We start from the raw sequence: 14,862 nt of genomic DNA on the forward strand, positions 1-14,862 counted from the left end.
AGAAAGTGGAATTGGTGGTGAAGATGAAAAGAGATAGTTTCAGCCAGATCGACAAGTACGAAATGAAAATAGAAAAACTCCTAGAAGAGTAAAAAGAAAAAAAGCTTCCTTGAGCTCTGCCTGTCAATTTTTTTTACTCAGATTTCTCTCATGTTTGACAGATATCACTTAGTATTGGACAATTTGCTCGGATTTTAAAGACTTCTTGTCAGACTGTAACTTAATTCACTGCTCCTGTGCAACTGAGGTTTTTTATTTAGTCTTTTGAAGGAAGTCATTTTACTGCATATGAATAAAAAAAAGCTTTGTCACAGACATTAGAATCTATCTCCGAATAATTTACACTTTTTCCGAATTAAATGCTGAAGCCAACATCCCACTGTGAAATAAATCTCGCTCTTTTATCATTTAAATCAAGATAAATGTCATAGATTATGGTTTCTTTATGTGTAAGAGTCACTTTAAATCACTGTGTGGATAATACATTGATGTGAAGGATCATTAGTTGAAAAATAGCTTCATTAATACGACTATTCACAAGGATCAAAGATTCCACTTGAGTTTCAAAACCTCCTGTTGTTTGTTCCACGAGGTATTGCGGTGGTATCACCCAGGGAGCGACGCTTCTGTTTTATCAACACTTCCTCTGATCTTCTGCTGCTCCAGCTTTTTATGAAAGGAGCTCATGTTTATGAGGACGACGCTCCTCCTCCTGCTCACCTCCAGTTTCAAGCGACGACGAGCGACATGACAGTCGGATGAACCTCATGTCTGATGTGTTCACAACAACTTGTAAATGAGTCTGCGTCATTATATCACTCCTTTTTTAAATGTCACTTTGATTTACTCACCCTCACACATCAGAACACGTCAAGTATAAAAATGGAAAAAGTATAAACAAGTATTTTTTTGCTTGAGCCTTAAACAGTCCATCTGTGACTTTAAAGTTGTTTATACTTGTACATTTGAATGTTTTTATATAATTTTTTTTTTTTTTCCCATCAGCTATTGTAAGAAACATTTCTGAATCACTTTTCCTCACATTTATTCATCTATTTCAATTTGCAATTATTCATTAAAGAATAAGATTGAATATATTTGTTTCTGGCTCCCTCTAATGTTAAAGCAGTGTTATTATCTGTCATAATAACTCAAGGGTCTCCCATCCTTTGCCCACAGTCTGCACTTACAGTTGGTTAGAAGAGAAAAGGCTAGTTTTCTCTTCCTCAAGGCTTCATGACGTACTCTCAATACTGTAGGCGTAATTGAAATGAAAGTTTGAAGGTGACATGGACCTCGGCTTCAAATATGTGTATAAACATTTTCGGAACAATACTGTGCACGTCATGACCGCTTGGAAATAAACCTCACAGAAAAATAGGTTGTATGTGAAAATCTTATTAGTGCGCCTTTATTTTTATACTGAAAACGTTCTTTCTTTCTGATTTCATCTCAATATTTAAGCCTGATACATTCACTTGAGAAAAAAAAAACTATTCCGAGGTAATATAATGTTATTATTTGTGGTAATTCAGGCTTTTTGTCCGACTAGTGTTTTTTCCTTAATTATTGAGATACTTCCAAATCCTATGACAACTTCAAACATGTCCACTGGAGTCGTCTGTGGAAGAAACACCCACAAAATGAGAGGTTTGGGAATAAGACAACAACAACTTAAACAACTTGGTGTCGATAAGTGGTGACTCCCGTCTCCTGAGGAAAGAGCTCTGAGGTTAAAAGAGAAAACAATAAACGGTATAAGAAAAATAACGTGAAAAACAGAAACGAATGCTCAATAAATGACACTGTAAAAACAGTTTATTTTCTAAGTCAATATGCTTCTGTATTCTGTATGTTTCTATACATATTTTAAGTAATAAAAGCTAACATTTGGTTATTGTGAAGATAGGAAGTCTGTGAATTGAGTTTATGAACCAAACAAGAATTATTTTATGTGTCGGTGCAGCTGGAACTAATAGTTTGGATGTTATTGTTGCTAGTTTAAAGAAGTTATGAATCATTTTAGCTTTCTTCCAGTATTTTCCATCATGATTTTCAACATCAAGTGAGCCTCCATTGCTGTAGCATATCTTTAGATCGTCTGTTTTCATGTCCTTGCTTACTTATCCCTGGAAACTGTGAGTTGACTTCCAACACATACTTCAATAGGTTTGAATAAATAAAGGATTGTGTATTTAAAATGTTCAAAATCCTGAAGTCGGAACAAAAGACAAAAAACAAACCTACTGCGGCATATGCTCACAAATATTAAAGGAAAATCATAGATACAAATTCAAGACCAAAAAAGACCAAACAAAGTCTTGTAAATTCCACTGTGAGTTTTTTCTTTCTTTTTATTCTGTGGATCTGAAAAAGAGATATAAAATCTTCTGGGTGAGATATAATGATGCTTCTGCTTAACAAGAGGAAAGGGAAACTTTAAGCAGAGCAGGGTCAGAGAAAATGGAAAAAAACGACAAGGCTCATTTTATGACTAGAAATAATTTGAATTCTATTCTTTTTCTAGCGGCTGAAGGCTCTTTTCTGCAGATCACAGGTTTATCAGAGCGGGAGAACGAAGCGAGAGACGACCACACATATAGTCGAATTAAAGGCTATAATCTCCAAACATTGGATGCAAACTACGATAAACTGTTTGATAATTCAATGGAGAAAGAGGAGAAAGTGAGGCCCTGAATTATTCAAGGACATGTGTGTTTGCTGCTGGCAAGTGATTGAGACACACAGTTCTAGTTTTGGGGTGATGAGTCTGAGACAGAAGGTTCTCCCCATCTGCTGTGGTTCATCATGGTACTGGAGGGAGGAATCATTTCCTTCCCCTCGTCCTCGTTCCACTTTGCTTGAACTCAGAGTCACGTTCCGAGAGCAGGACTCCTTCGACAAGGTCGTTCGCGCTTTCTTGTAGAACCTTGAGCTTAATTGCCTTTTTTTTTACGAAGAGCCTCGGATTATTGTGGCCTGATGTGTGTGAAGGTAAAGTGTGGTTTCGAGTGCACTTCTCACCAAGAATGAGTTTTTTGTCACTGTTCGTCACATCAACACTGGATTTTTGTTTCTTCTGGAGTTTAGTTAAGTGACTTATTGAAGGCAAAACTTAACTCTAATTACCTTTACTGTTAATTTATTAAGAAATAACATAAATGAATAAAGGAAAGTAAGTAAGTAATAGTTATTTGTGAAGCGTCTTTCGAGACCAAAACACAGGAGTCTCAGAAAATCAGGGAAAAGCACAAATAAAAATGTTTTAAGATGTTTCTTGAAGGAGTCAGTAGATCCATCAAACGAAGAGGGAGAGGAAGATCGTTCCAAAGCTTAGGAGCAACAGCCTGAGCTGCAGGTTCTGATCCACAGACCTCAGAGCCCGAGCTGGGGTGTAATTCTGGATCAGATCACTGATGTAAAGAGGAGTCTGACCATGAATAGATCTGAAAGTAAGAACCAGAATTTTAAAATTGATCCTGAAAGAAACTGGCAGCCAGTGAAGAGTTTTAAGGATCGGAGAAATGTGAGTTCTTCTACTAGAGCAGCTCAGAATTCTTGCTGCAGAGTTTTATATTAACTGCAGTCGAGACAACTCCTTCTTGTTTAGACACGAAAATAAACTGTTACAATAGTTTAAACGAGAAGACACAAATGCATGGATTATAAGATCAAGATCGTGTTGTTTAGATTAAGAGCTAAACAATAAATAAAGCTAATTATTTTTCTAATGATAAGTACTGTATAATAATGTGTTTACCATCATTGTGTTTACCTCAACAATGTCGCACTCAAGGCCTGTGGACCAGATATCTCCTGCCATGACAGTTTCAAATGGCTGATTACATCATCATGCACTCCCACCACTCTAATCTACCTCTCTTTAATAGAAGCCTGTTTTTAGATATATTTGGCAGTGACTTCAATTGTGTGACACAAGAGCAAATTTTGGATGGAGAACCATGTTTCCCTTCATTCAGGCTCAGCTAGAGACTCTTTAACTTCTTCTTGTTCCTAGGGAAACGACCAGATTCCGTCCCTGTTTTGTCAATCAAATAAAATATAATAAAGGAGCTGGAGTTCAGTCAAAACCCATTAAGTCATATTCTTCGCAATTATTATTCTTTTTTTTTTCAAAGCGTATTTCAAACCCAGTTTGAAGGAACAGGGTTTATACTTGTGTATTGGTGGATACCATTGTGTATTATTTTATGTTTGTATCGTGTTAGCCAACTTGTGATTTGATTCTGTTTATCCCTCTAAAAAACCGAAAATAGGTTTAAATACTTTAATATTCATTGTTTAAGAAACATTAAGAGACAGTTGGATTTTGAATGGTTTTAAAGATTATTTTATTCACTTGAACGTCTTCTAACTGATGCTAGTTTGTTGAGAATTGGCAAAAAAGCAAAGGTTAAAAAAATATTACAAAGTACAACGAACGATCAAATAACTAATATAATGAAAGTTTGTTTAAATATTACAAACGTTAATCTCTCAACATCATTTTTAGGACTGGCAGATAAGATCGCCATAGTTTTGTTAACATGCTAAGCTAAGCTAACGAGGAGGCCTAGAGTTTAAAATAAAATATTGATAAAATATCAATTTAATATTTGGTACACTGAAAAATGAGTCTGATCAATGTTTAAAATTATCGCAAAAAAGAGAAGAAAAAAATTGTGTATGATAGAAACTGCTTTGATAGTTTTAATGAAGGCTCCTTGGCAGAGGTATGTGCTGTCAGAGTGCTTTTGCATTTCCTGAATTGCTTCCTCTTTAACCAAGATGTGTTTCTCAAAATCCTTTGTATCTGCTTCTAAGAAACAAATGAAACAGAAAAATTGTGACGGAATGAATGTCCAACTCACTGACTGGTGTGTTCAGGCTGTGTGTCCTCAGCAGACATGCTCCTGATTTCCATCATGGAGAGAGAAGTTAGTTTTCTCGGCGCTGAATTCCCCAAAACACAATTTTTATTCTGCTGTTGGCAAAAGACAACAACATGTTTTGAAGCTTTGAAAAGCTTTTTCTTTGTTGTGCAGTCCAACAGATTTGGCAAAAATGACTTCATTTAGCTTTTAGTTGTGAATGTGTCCATCTGCCCATCAGCACTTCCTGCCCCTCACTTCACTTCAACCGTTTGGCAGATTCTTCTTCACTATTAGCTCTGATTCATTTGTAAAAAGCTCATTAGTGCCTCCTCTCTGACTCCACTTTCATCCACAAGATGCTGCGATTAGGAACTGGCACGGAACGAGATGGACACTTCCTCTCACATTACATTTGCATTACAGATGTTTAAAGAGTGCTGCTCTCCAAAGCAAATTATGATGATGGCGGCAATAAAAAAAGTCTTCCCAGGTCGAAGCCTCCGTAATAGATCTGACTTTGCAGGAAAAAGTTAGACGGACATGAAAAAGGTTTGGATGCGGATGAACTAACAAGAATAGGTTGAGGTCATTTGCAAATATAAGGGAGGATTTATTTGTCCAAAATATAATCCTTAAACTGTTTCAAGATTTAATCATTTCATCTTTTTAGTTTTGTTTGTTTTTGTTTGTTTTATTTTTTAATTCCTCACTCAAAGTCGTCAACGTTCATTATTTTTGGATAAAAAAAAGTTTAATCTCCTCGCTCAATCCATCCACTGAAACTTTAAAACCATCCTCAAAAGTATCTTGCTTTTGATCGGCACTTGTTTTTTCTCTCTTCTTTCAAGACTTGCTTTCAATCGTCACCTTTTGCTCCTTCATTTTGCTCCGTCGCTCTGAGCCCACGCAGAACCGTTAACGTTGAAAACTGTCAGAAAGTCTTCGTTGCTGAGGCTCATCGGGTTTACTTCATAAATATGAGTTTGTTGTTTTAACCTTCAACAAATACACGATTATTCTTTCATTAACTACAGAACAGGTTGCACTGGGGCTGGGCACACACACACACACACACACACACACACACACACACACACCCACACACACCTAGACAATTGAGAGAACTCAATAAACCTCTGTCTGTTTTTGGACTGTGGGAGGAAACCGGAGTAAACCCACACAAACACAGAGATATTGTCAATATAGATACATCTCATCCAAAAGTACAACATGACAATCAGACTCACACTTCCTGTTATAGTTTGCTAAATACACATTTTGCAAAAGTCTGACTCTCACTGACACAGACTTGGTTCAATGAAAAGGTAAAGTGATGATTGACGGGTAAAGAAAAGGAAGTGAGTGGCTGTAAACAACACCGTAGAAACATGGAAAATAAATCGTAGCTTCGAAACCTTCCTGGACAAATACATTTGCTTCCTTGTTAAACTTCAGAATTTGCACGCTGGCGGTTCGCTGATCCAATAAAAAACACACTTTCATTAGTCGATGAAATCTTCCTAAATCATCTGAAGTGGCCGTGGTGACTTCAGGAAGTGGGAGTGAACAGGCTTCGTAGTGAAAAATGATGCAAAGAACTAAAATCCATAGATTCTCAACTAAATATTCTTTTTTTTTTTTTTCTTTTATCCAGGCCGATCCGGTCGATTGAAGAAACAAATCTGTCATTAGTGTGTGTTAAGTTTGAAGGAGAGTATTTGAGTAGATGTTTTTGTCTTCTATTTAGCAGCAGGTTTGTTGAAATAAATGATCTGCTTCATTTAGACGCAGGAAGTCTGCCGCGGTGCTGAGATCACATGCAACAGCCCAGTGTGACAGCTCCTTTCCTTTTCCCGCTAAAACAGCATGAGTTCCGGAAATTTTTCTAAAAACAGATTTAAGTGGTTGTCGACGCGGCGTCTGCGTGAATCGTGGTTGAATATAATCATTTCATCTTTGTGCGACTAGAGTTCACACCTTAATCATAGAATGAAAACACCCATATAAATTACTCTTTTCTCGATGTTCTTGCATCTGGTCTTTCAGAGGCTTATTAAGGGAACCAGATTTCATCAGAAATCATCCATTTAGATTCATCATTTCCTGCTGCAGGAAGATGAGCAGTGGAGGAACTAAACACTCAGACGCTGTTACCGTGTCATTATATTGACATTTTAACCCACTGGCGCAAACATTGATGTGACAGAGTAGAGACTCACGGTGTTAGTACTGCTGACCCCACCAAGGTCTCAAACTTGCAGTCCGTGGGATGATATTAAAAGTTTAGTGTGGCCCCGAGCAAGGGACTTCATCTTTACACTGATGGTCAATGAATAAAGATGATTAATGCATCAAATGTTAGCATTTTTTCATAGCTTAGTACAGTATACTTCAAGCAAATGTATGGCTTTGATAATATACTTAAAGCAACAGTATGTAACATTTTGACAGTTTTTTAATGTTCTGTTTTTATTTCTGTAATGATCTCTAACTTTTTTTTAGGATTCTCTTCTTCTTTTTTGAATTAACATCAAGAGCCCTTATCTTGTTATTTAATCCTACATTTGCAAACAAAGACAAAATTAAGTAATGTGGCCGTGACATTGCAGTTACACTGTTCTGACACAAGGTAGAGACGGATTTACTTTTTTCCGCTTTAAAATTTCACCATTTTTTTAACTTACCATCTTGCCAAATGGTTATTTTCAAATCGGTGTCTTTTCGGAGTTATAGGCAAAAATGTAAGTCCATTCCAAGACACGTGACTGGCATTTACTTTTCTTCGTCCAAAAATACAAACTTAAAACATCCAAATACTTTCATACTGCTCGTATGTAATGTCCCTCTTGTATTGAGAACTCAACAAGAGAGACACTGGGATCTCTCACAATATTTACATTGTTTGTTGTCTGTGTAGCATGTTAGCGTATTAGCCTCCGCTACAAACATGTTTAGAATATAAACTTTATTTTTTAGAAATGGTTTGATTATTATCTTGTGTACATCATTTGTAAAGTTAAAGTCACAAATATAATCAACATTGCAAAATAAAACGTCATTCGACAAAAAAAACATTTTATGTAATCTTCTGTTGTAGCATAACTTTTGCACCAAAAGTGTACACAAACAAAAAAGAACGTATTGCTTACTAGAAAAAAACAAAGTCATTAGAACATACAGTAATTGTCATTTTAAAAGGTTGAATAATGTTAACTTTAAACATATGAATATGGAAATATCAATGGTTAATATTCTGATCTATTTCTTTAATTAATGCTCAACATTTCACTTCCATCTGTTCATTAAAAAACATCCAAACGTTAGATACTATGAAAATGAATTTCTCTACAAGGATCCACCTAAACTTGAGCGACGCTCCGGAGCCTCCCAGTGGTCTTAATTATACTTTGGACTTCAACTACGTTTGATGTTTGAATCTTGGAGGACTTGGATTTCTCCTCAGAGACACATTTGTCCGTCATGGAAGGAGCTTCCATCTGGTCAAGGATACCGATTCAGGCAGAGGTGATAAAGAGCTCTGGTCCTTGACACGCTTCTACAAATGATGCTATAATGGCTCTCTAGCGAGCGGAGCCGGAGACAGTACCCGGGTGGATCTTCTGCAGTAACAATACGAGTGTGTGATGTGGGCTTTGTTGTGATTTTTGAATACTTTAATTGATCTTTTGCTTCTTAAAGGAAATCCTTTTTAATCAATGAGATATGTCAGGTTAAGTGCAGTGACATGACAAAAAAGAAACTCAATTTCGACCTTGAGTTCGAGGTCAAAAACATCCGTTATTCATAACAATAACTGGATTACAATGGGAAGGAAGAAGCTGAGGAAGTACACAAACCTTGAACCCTCACTGAACTATGTTTTTCTCCCCCGTCCTAGGCGTGGCAGTGTGGGGGCAGCGTGGAGGTGCTGCCGTGTGCTCGCATCGCCCACATCGAGCGAGCCCACAAACCCTACACGGAAGACCTGACCTCGCACGTGCGGCGAAACGCCCTCAGGGTGGCCGAGGTGTGGATGGACGAGTTCAAGAACCACGTGTACATGGCCTGGAACATCCCTCCTGAGGTGCGTGATCGCTGATGTCGCTTGGGAACTGGAGGAACCGGCCATAAGAAACGATAATAGAATAAAAACATAATCTCAAGAAGCTTTGGAAAACGATAACTATCAGGGTCGCAGAGAGGTTTTAATTTATGTGTATTTCAAGCAGGATTTATTATTAAACATGAACAAAATACAAGAAATGTTTAATAGAATTTTGCTTCCGGTGATTTTTTTAAAATAAATAAATTCATCCTTAACCAAATTTATAAAACATAATTAACAGTGATTATGTATTTGAGCAACATAACAGAGAGAAGCTTCATTTAAAATGATAGTATTTTAAGTCTATTTTCATATGAAGATATCAGATACCTTATCTGACATTTTTGTTTTACTTTTACTGCCAAATGCTGAAAATACGATGAAAACTTTTCATTTTTTTTGTTGGATGATTGTCTTGGAGCTTCCAAAAAAAGGAAAATAGTGTAATTGAACATTGCAAAAGGATGTTACCCTACACTTGCTTCAGTTAGATGGGACTGTTATTGCAATGAAAGTTCACTGGAAAACCGATGCAACATCTTCCAGTCCAGACCGAACGTAATCCTCTGAAATTACACTTGGAGGTCTTTTGAAAGCACGTGCAGGGACACTTTTAGCAAAGCACATGAATTATTAACGAATGATGGAGTTCAAATGTCTCAGACTCAGAGTCAACTTAATTGCAGAGGAGAAGAAAGTCACATCAGTTCAGAATCAGATTTTTTTTTTTTTTTTTGGAGAGTAAAAAGCAACGTGAGCTTGAAGGTGAAAGTCTCCATTTAGCTTTCAATTTATGTTGGAATGCTCACCCCTGGTCGCACGCCAAGGACAGTGATGGTGAGAGGTGAGGAGGAAGGTTAAATAACAGGTCCAGTATAATTGCTGAGACAGAATAACCTTGTGACCTCGAGAGGCACGGATTCACATCTACTCAAGATCAGAAAATATTTGATATTTTTAAAGTCAAAGACCGGTGTTAGATGGATAGATAGATGGATAGATGATAGATGGATAGAAGGATAAATAGATAGATAAACTCAGCTAAACTAAAGTTGGCTAAACTGAATTCAGCTAAACCCGACGTCCGGCTAAGCTTAAATTTGGCTAAACCGAAGTACGGCTAAGCTTGAATTTTAATAAATCGAAGTCCAGCTAAACCAAAGTGAAGCTAAACCAGAATCGTGCTTAACCAAAGTCCGGCTAAACTGAAGTCAATCTAAACCGAAGTCTGGCTAAACTAAAATTGGCTAAACTGAAGTCTGGCTAATCCGAATTCAGCTAAACCCGACGTCCGGCTAAGATTAAATTTGGCTAAACCGAAGTCCGGCTAAACTTGAATTTGAATAAACGGAAGTCCGGCTAAGCTTGAATTTTAATAAACCGAAGTCCAGCTAAACCAAAGTGAAGCTAAACCAGAATCGTGCTTAACCAAAGTCCGGCTAAACTTAAGTCAATCTAAACCGAAGTCTGGCTAAACTAAAATTGGCTAAACTGAAGTCTGGCTAATCCCAAATTAGACTAAACTGAAATCAAGCTACACCAAAGTCCGGCTAATCTTAAATTTGGCTAAACCGAAGTCTGGTTCAACTGAAGTCCGGTTAAACCGAAGTGAAGCTAAGCCGGAATCTGGCGAAAATGAAGTCCGGCTAAACTGAAGTCTGGCAAAACTACAGTCGGCTAAACCGAAGTCCGGTTAAACTGAAATCCGGTTAAACCGACGTCTGGCAAAGCTTAAATTTAGCTAAACCGAAGTGTGGCTAAACTAAAATACGATTTAACCGAAGTGAAGCTTAACCGGAATCTGGCTAAAACGAAGTCCAGCTAAACCGAAGGACAGCTAAACTAAAGTCCGGCTAAATCGAAGTCCAGCTAAACTGAAGTCGGGATACACTAAAGTTGGCTAAACCACAGTCTGGCTAAACCGAAGTCCGGATAAGCTTAAATTTGGCTAAACCGAAGTCTGGCTAAACTGAAGTCCGGTTAAACCGAAGTCCGGATAAACTCAACTTGGCTAAACCGAAGTCTTACTAAACCGAAGTCTTGCTAAACTGAAGTCCGGCTAAAATAAAATCTGGCTAATCTCCAAGACCTAATTTCCAAGATGGCTGCAGCTTGGCTTCAAAACCGAGTTTGCCCCACGGTATCTGGGCCTACTTAACAAGCTGTATGTTTGCATGCGCTCATTTATTCTCCTGTGAAAAACTAATCATATTGTCAAGTGACGTTAAGTGAAGCATCCCTCGGAGGCGAAGTCAAATGTTTGTTTACCGACTCTATTTTTCCCTGCGCTTAATCGTCTTGAATGTATAAATCCGCTTCATGAATAGATGAGCGTCTGCAGGCCATTCGTTCAATCACTGATGAGACGTTTTTGGTATTTGTGGCCGTGAAGCGTGAAAATTCAGCCCGGGGAGGTGGCTTCGCTGCTGAATTAGTCGGTGTTAATTTACTTTAAAAAAAATCATTATCAGGTCAACATTGCATGTGATCGCACAGGTCTTTTTAAACCTGGAACTTCTGTTGAGACTCTGTTAGAAAAATGGATTGGAGTGCGGTTGAAATAAAAGCGGATTGATCGAGCTGGTAGAAGAAAATCAAAACTTTATCGAGGCTATTAAAGTAGCAAACAGTTGACTGCACCGCTTCTGCTCCCTCAATGATCCATTATCTGATCCGGCTCTTCATAAACCCCGGCTAATCGATCCTTGTGTGATGCAGGATTCCGGCATCGACATCGGCGACATCTCGGAAAGAAAAGCCCTGAGGAAGCGGCTGCAGTGTAAAACCTTCCGATGGTATCTGGTCAACATCTACCCGGAGATGAGGATGTACAGCGAGACCGTGGCGTACGGAGTGGTGAGCCTCAAACATCTTCTTCCCGCTCTGATGAACACAAAGCTAGACTTTTTCTCAGAAGAAATGCTTTTAATCTCCGGTGACGCCTGCTGTCACGGACACAAACGTGTGGTGTGTTTCCGCCAACTTTCCTCCTCTGAAGGTTTGCGAGTAGAACAAGGCGTCTGGATGAGACGAGGTTTACCTCAAATATAGATACAACATCCTGCCGGGGAGGCTTTGAAGTCATTCAGAGGAACCCTCGGTTGCTGACAGACGTGCTGCCAGTGTTTCACCAGTTGTTCTCCAGATGCTTTATATCTACAATCCTCCCACCTCTCGTCGCTCTGATGCCTCTGACACAACGTTGTCCTCTTTGACGCTCGATGATGAACTGTGTCACATTCACTGTGTAGACCTCATTATCCCGTCGAGCTACTGATCATGTCGGGTTGAAATAGGCCTTTCTTGAACAGAAAAACACTTAGAACTTTATTTCCATTGCACTGGTTGAATGTATGGCAGTGTGTGTGTCTGTTAATGCATGTGTTTGTTTAACTGTGAGCAACCAAATCACTTCAAAACATCCGGACAAAGTGTAAAATGAGTCACTCGGATGATCACGCCCTGACTTTGTCATTAGCTTTCGACGGCACCATGAGCTTAAACTCACTCAAGTGAAGTCGATTCCTGCCTCATAATCTTGGCAACGATCCGCCGATTTGTCAATTGAAAGAGTGAGATTGAAAGGGTCCAATAGTGCCACCTGTTGGTTGTTTTTCATCCTGTCGTGTCTTTGGATTGTGTTTGGATCACAATTGAAGTGATTAAAACTTCAATTATTTTCTACCCACCCTTATGTTAATTTAGGATTATTTGAGTAATATGTGTGTTTTTAGAGTTATAAATAAAAATGCATGTTTATTTCAATGTAGTGACTAGAGCTCAGTTGTAGCCTAGTGCAGACAGTAGGCACTGTGTAGCATGCTAGCCTTTAAGCTTCTGCTACAATGGATCTTTAAAAAATGACGAATTCAGGTTTATTAAAAAAATCCTCTTGTCAAGGTGTCACAACAAGATACAGACGAACAGTATGGAGGTATTTTGATGTTTTTAAGTTTGTCTTTTCGACCCTTAGTCATGAGGGTGTGTAGAAAATGTGTCAAATTTAATAGAAACATCTCTCATCAAATGATTTTCCACTTTCTAATGTTTCCTTTAAGTCCAGTTCTCGAGTTTGCAGCCGGAAAGATTTAATTCCCAGTTTGTCGAGGGAAAAAATACACTTTCAAGCTAATGGCAACTCAACTCTCCCAGTGTTTTACCGCTGTTAGCTTCTGCTCTCTAAAGATGACAAAGTTTAACTAAAAAAAAAGGAAACTTTACAACTACAAGTTTACTTTCTGAATTTTAGCTTTTGGTGATTTCAAACCAATTAAAACCTATTAAACCCAGTATTTTAAGTTCATTAACCCTTTCATTAAAATGGTCAAATGTTGATGAGAGAGAGAGGATATTTCTACATGAATCTAGAACATTAATTTAAGGCTGATTACTAAAAACACAACTGACCCACCTGTCACCCTGTACAAAAACATACATTTTCAAAAACAAATAACCAAAATAACCCTCAAGATAGAGGGAGGAGAGAGAAGCCAGTAAGTTACGGTTGGTTGTGGACCTTAAAACAACAACAAATATTTGTATGTTTTAATTTAATTTATTTTAAGTATTTAACACATACAGTGCGGCTTAAATTACGTTAAAAAATGACATATGTGAACTATCGGGGGGTCTTCTGCCCCCCCTTCTTGCACCCTTACTATAATTGAATCTCCCTGACTTAGTATGTAATAAATAGGGTTTAAATGTTATTAAAATGTTTGAATTATCATGATAATAATATCCGGATCAATTGACTGTCACTCTTTAAAACCTTGACTGAGAGGTCAATAGTCTACATGCTTATTTTCAGTTTTGTCAAGTGGTTTGGGAGTATATCAGGTTTAAGCCGACACACACACACACACACACACACACACACAGATTTAAAGTTTGCAGAACAAACACAGTTAATCTTCTGGTGATTCTGGGTTGATGACTTTCAGGTCCGAGCGACCAAGACGGTTAAATATTCACGTGACTTTTGTTCTCCAGAAACAATTAAGCGGACGCAGCCTCGTAGAACCACGCGCTGCCTGTGGATTCACTGATTAGCAGATGGAATTCTCTGGAGCTGTTGCAGAGCCGGAGCACGAGTAACTCTGCTCCTTTGATCTCTGTACCTAATTCACACACAACAAAAAAAAAAAGCCCAGAATTCCAGCAGCTCCCAACGGCACTCTTCATATCTGGCAATCAGGCAGACCTTTGTCATGGTGCACATGAATAACCATCAGAACCATGTTCATCAGCCGTTATGCTTCAATTTGCATTTTTATGAAGCAAAAATACATTCCTGGCTCTGAGTCTTTAAACTTTCTGGACTGGAAGTAATACAGAAGCTTATCTTAATGTGATGATAATCTTTCGCTTATTATCGGTTTGTGATAACGACTTAATAAAATGAAAATAGATATTTCCAGTTGCAAATATTTCAGCTCGTTCTCCATCATTTACTATATTTTTAAGCTTTTGATTCTCATGTAAGTCTTAGACTGTTTGTTTGCTGTAAAATTCACATGTGTCTGGAGAACTCTGTCATGCTATGTGGCTCATATGTTTTGACACGAGCAGCCAACATGTGTTGTATGCACATCTTGGCTCACATGAATGTTTGAATCATTTAAGCTGCACATGATTTAAACGTATCCCCTCATGACAGTGAATACACGGAAAAAATGGCTTCACTTTGGTTTGTTGGACCTTCCGTATTAACCTCAACCACTCTAGCCTTTTCTCAGCGTTCAGATCATATAGGCCTGGATTTAAAAAATGAGTGACATATGTACAGATTCATTATTTTCTTACACTAAATGCATCCAAATATAAACTATTATTGTGGCAGTGCATTGTGGGAGTGGTAGATATACACAAGCAGTGAAAAGT

At 38.0% G+C, this 14,862-nt stretch overlaps 1 protein-coding gene across 1 annotated transcript in view; it reads left to right on the forward strand.

Annotated features, from left to right (window-relative positions):
• Positions 1-14,862, forward strand: part of galnt18b (UDP-N-acetyl-alpha-D-galactosamine:polypeptide N-acetylgalactosaminyltransferase 18b) — a 78,842-nt gene that overhangs the window by 54,206 nt on the left and 9,774 nt on the right. Inside the window, exons 7-8 of the mRNA XM_087793685.1 lie at positions 8,773-8,958; positions 11,698-11,835. Of these exons, the coding sequence (XP_087649811.1) occupies positions 8,773-8,958; positions 11,698-11,835 (324 nt within the window). The remainder of the gene's footprint in view (positions 1-8,772; positions 8,959-11,697; positions 11,836-14,862) is intronic.

Source organism: Callionymus lyra, chromosome 6, assembly GCF_982586985.1.
Source record: "Callionymus lyra chromosome 6, fCalLyr1.hap1.1, whole genome shotgun sequence".
Classification (NCBI taxonomy): domain Eukaryota; kingdom Metazoa; phylum Chordata; class Actinopteri; order Syngnathiformes; family Callionymidae; genus Callionymus; species Callionymus lyra.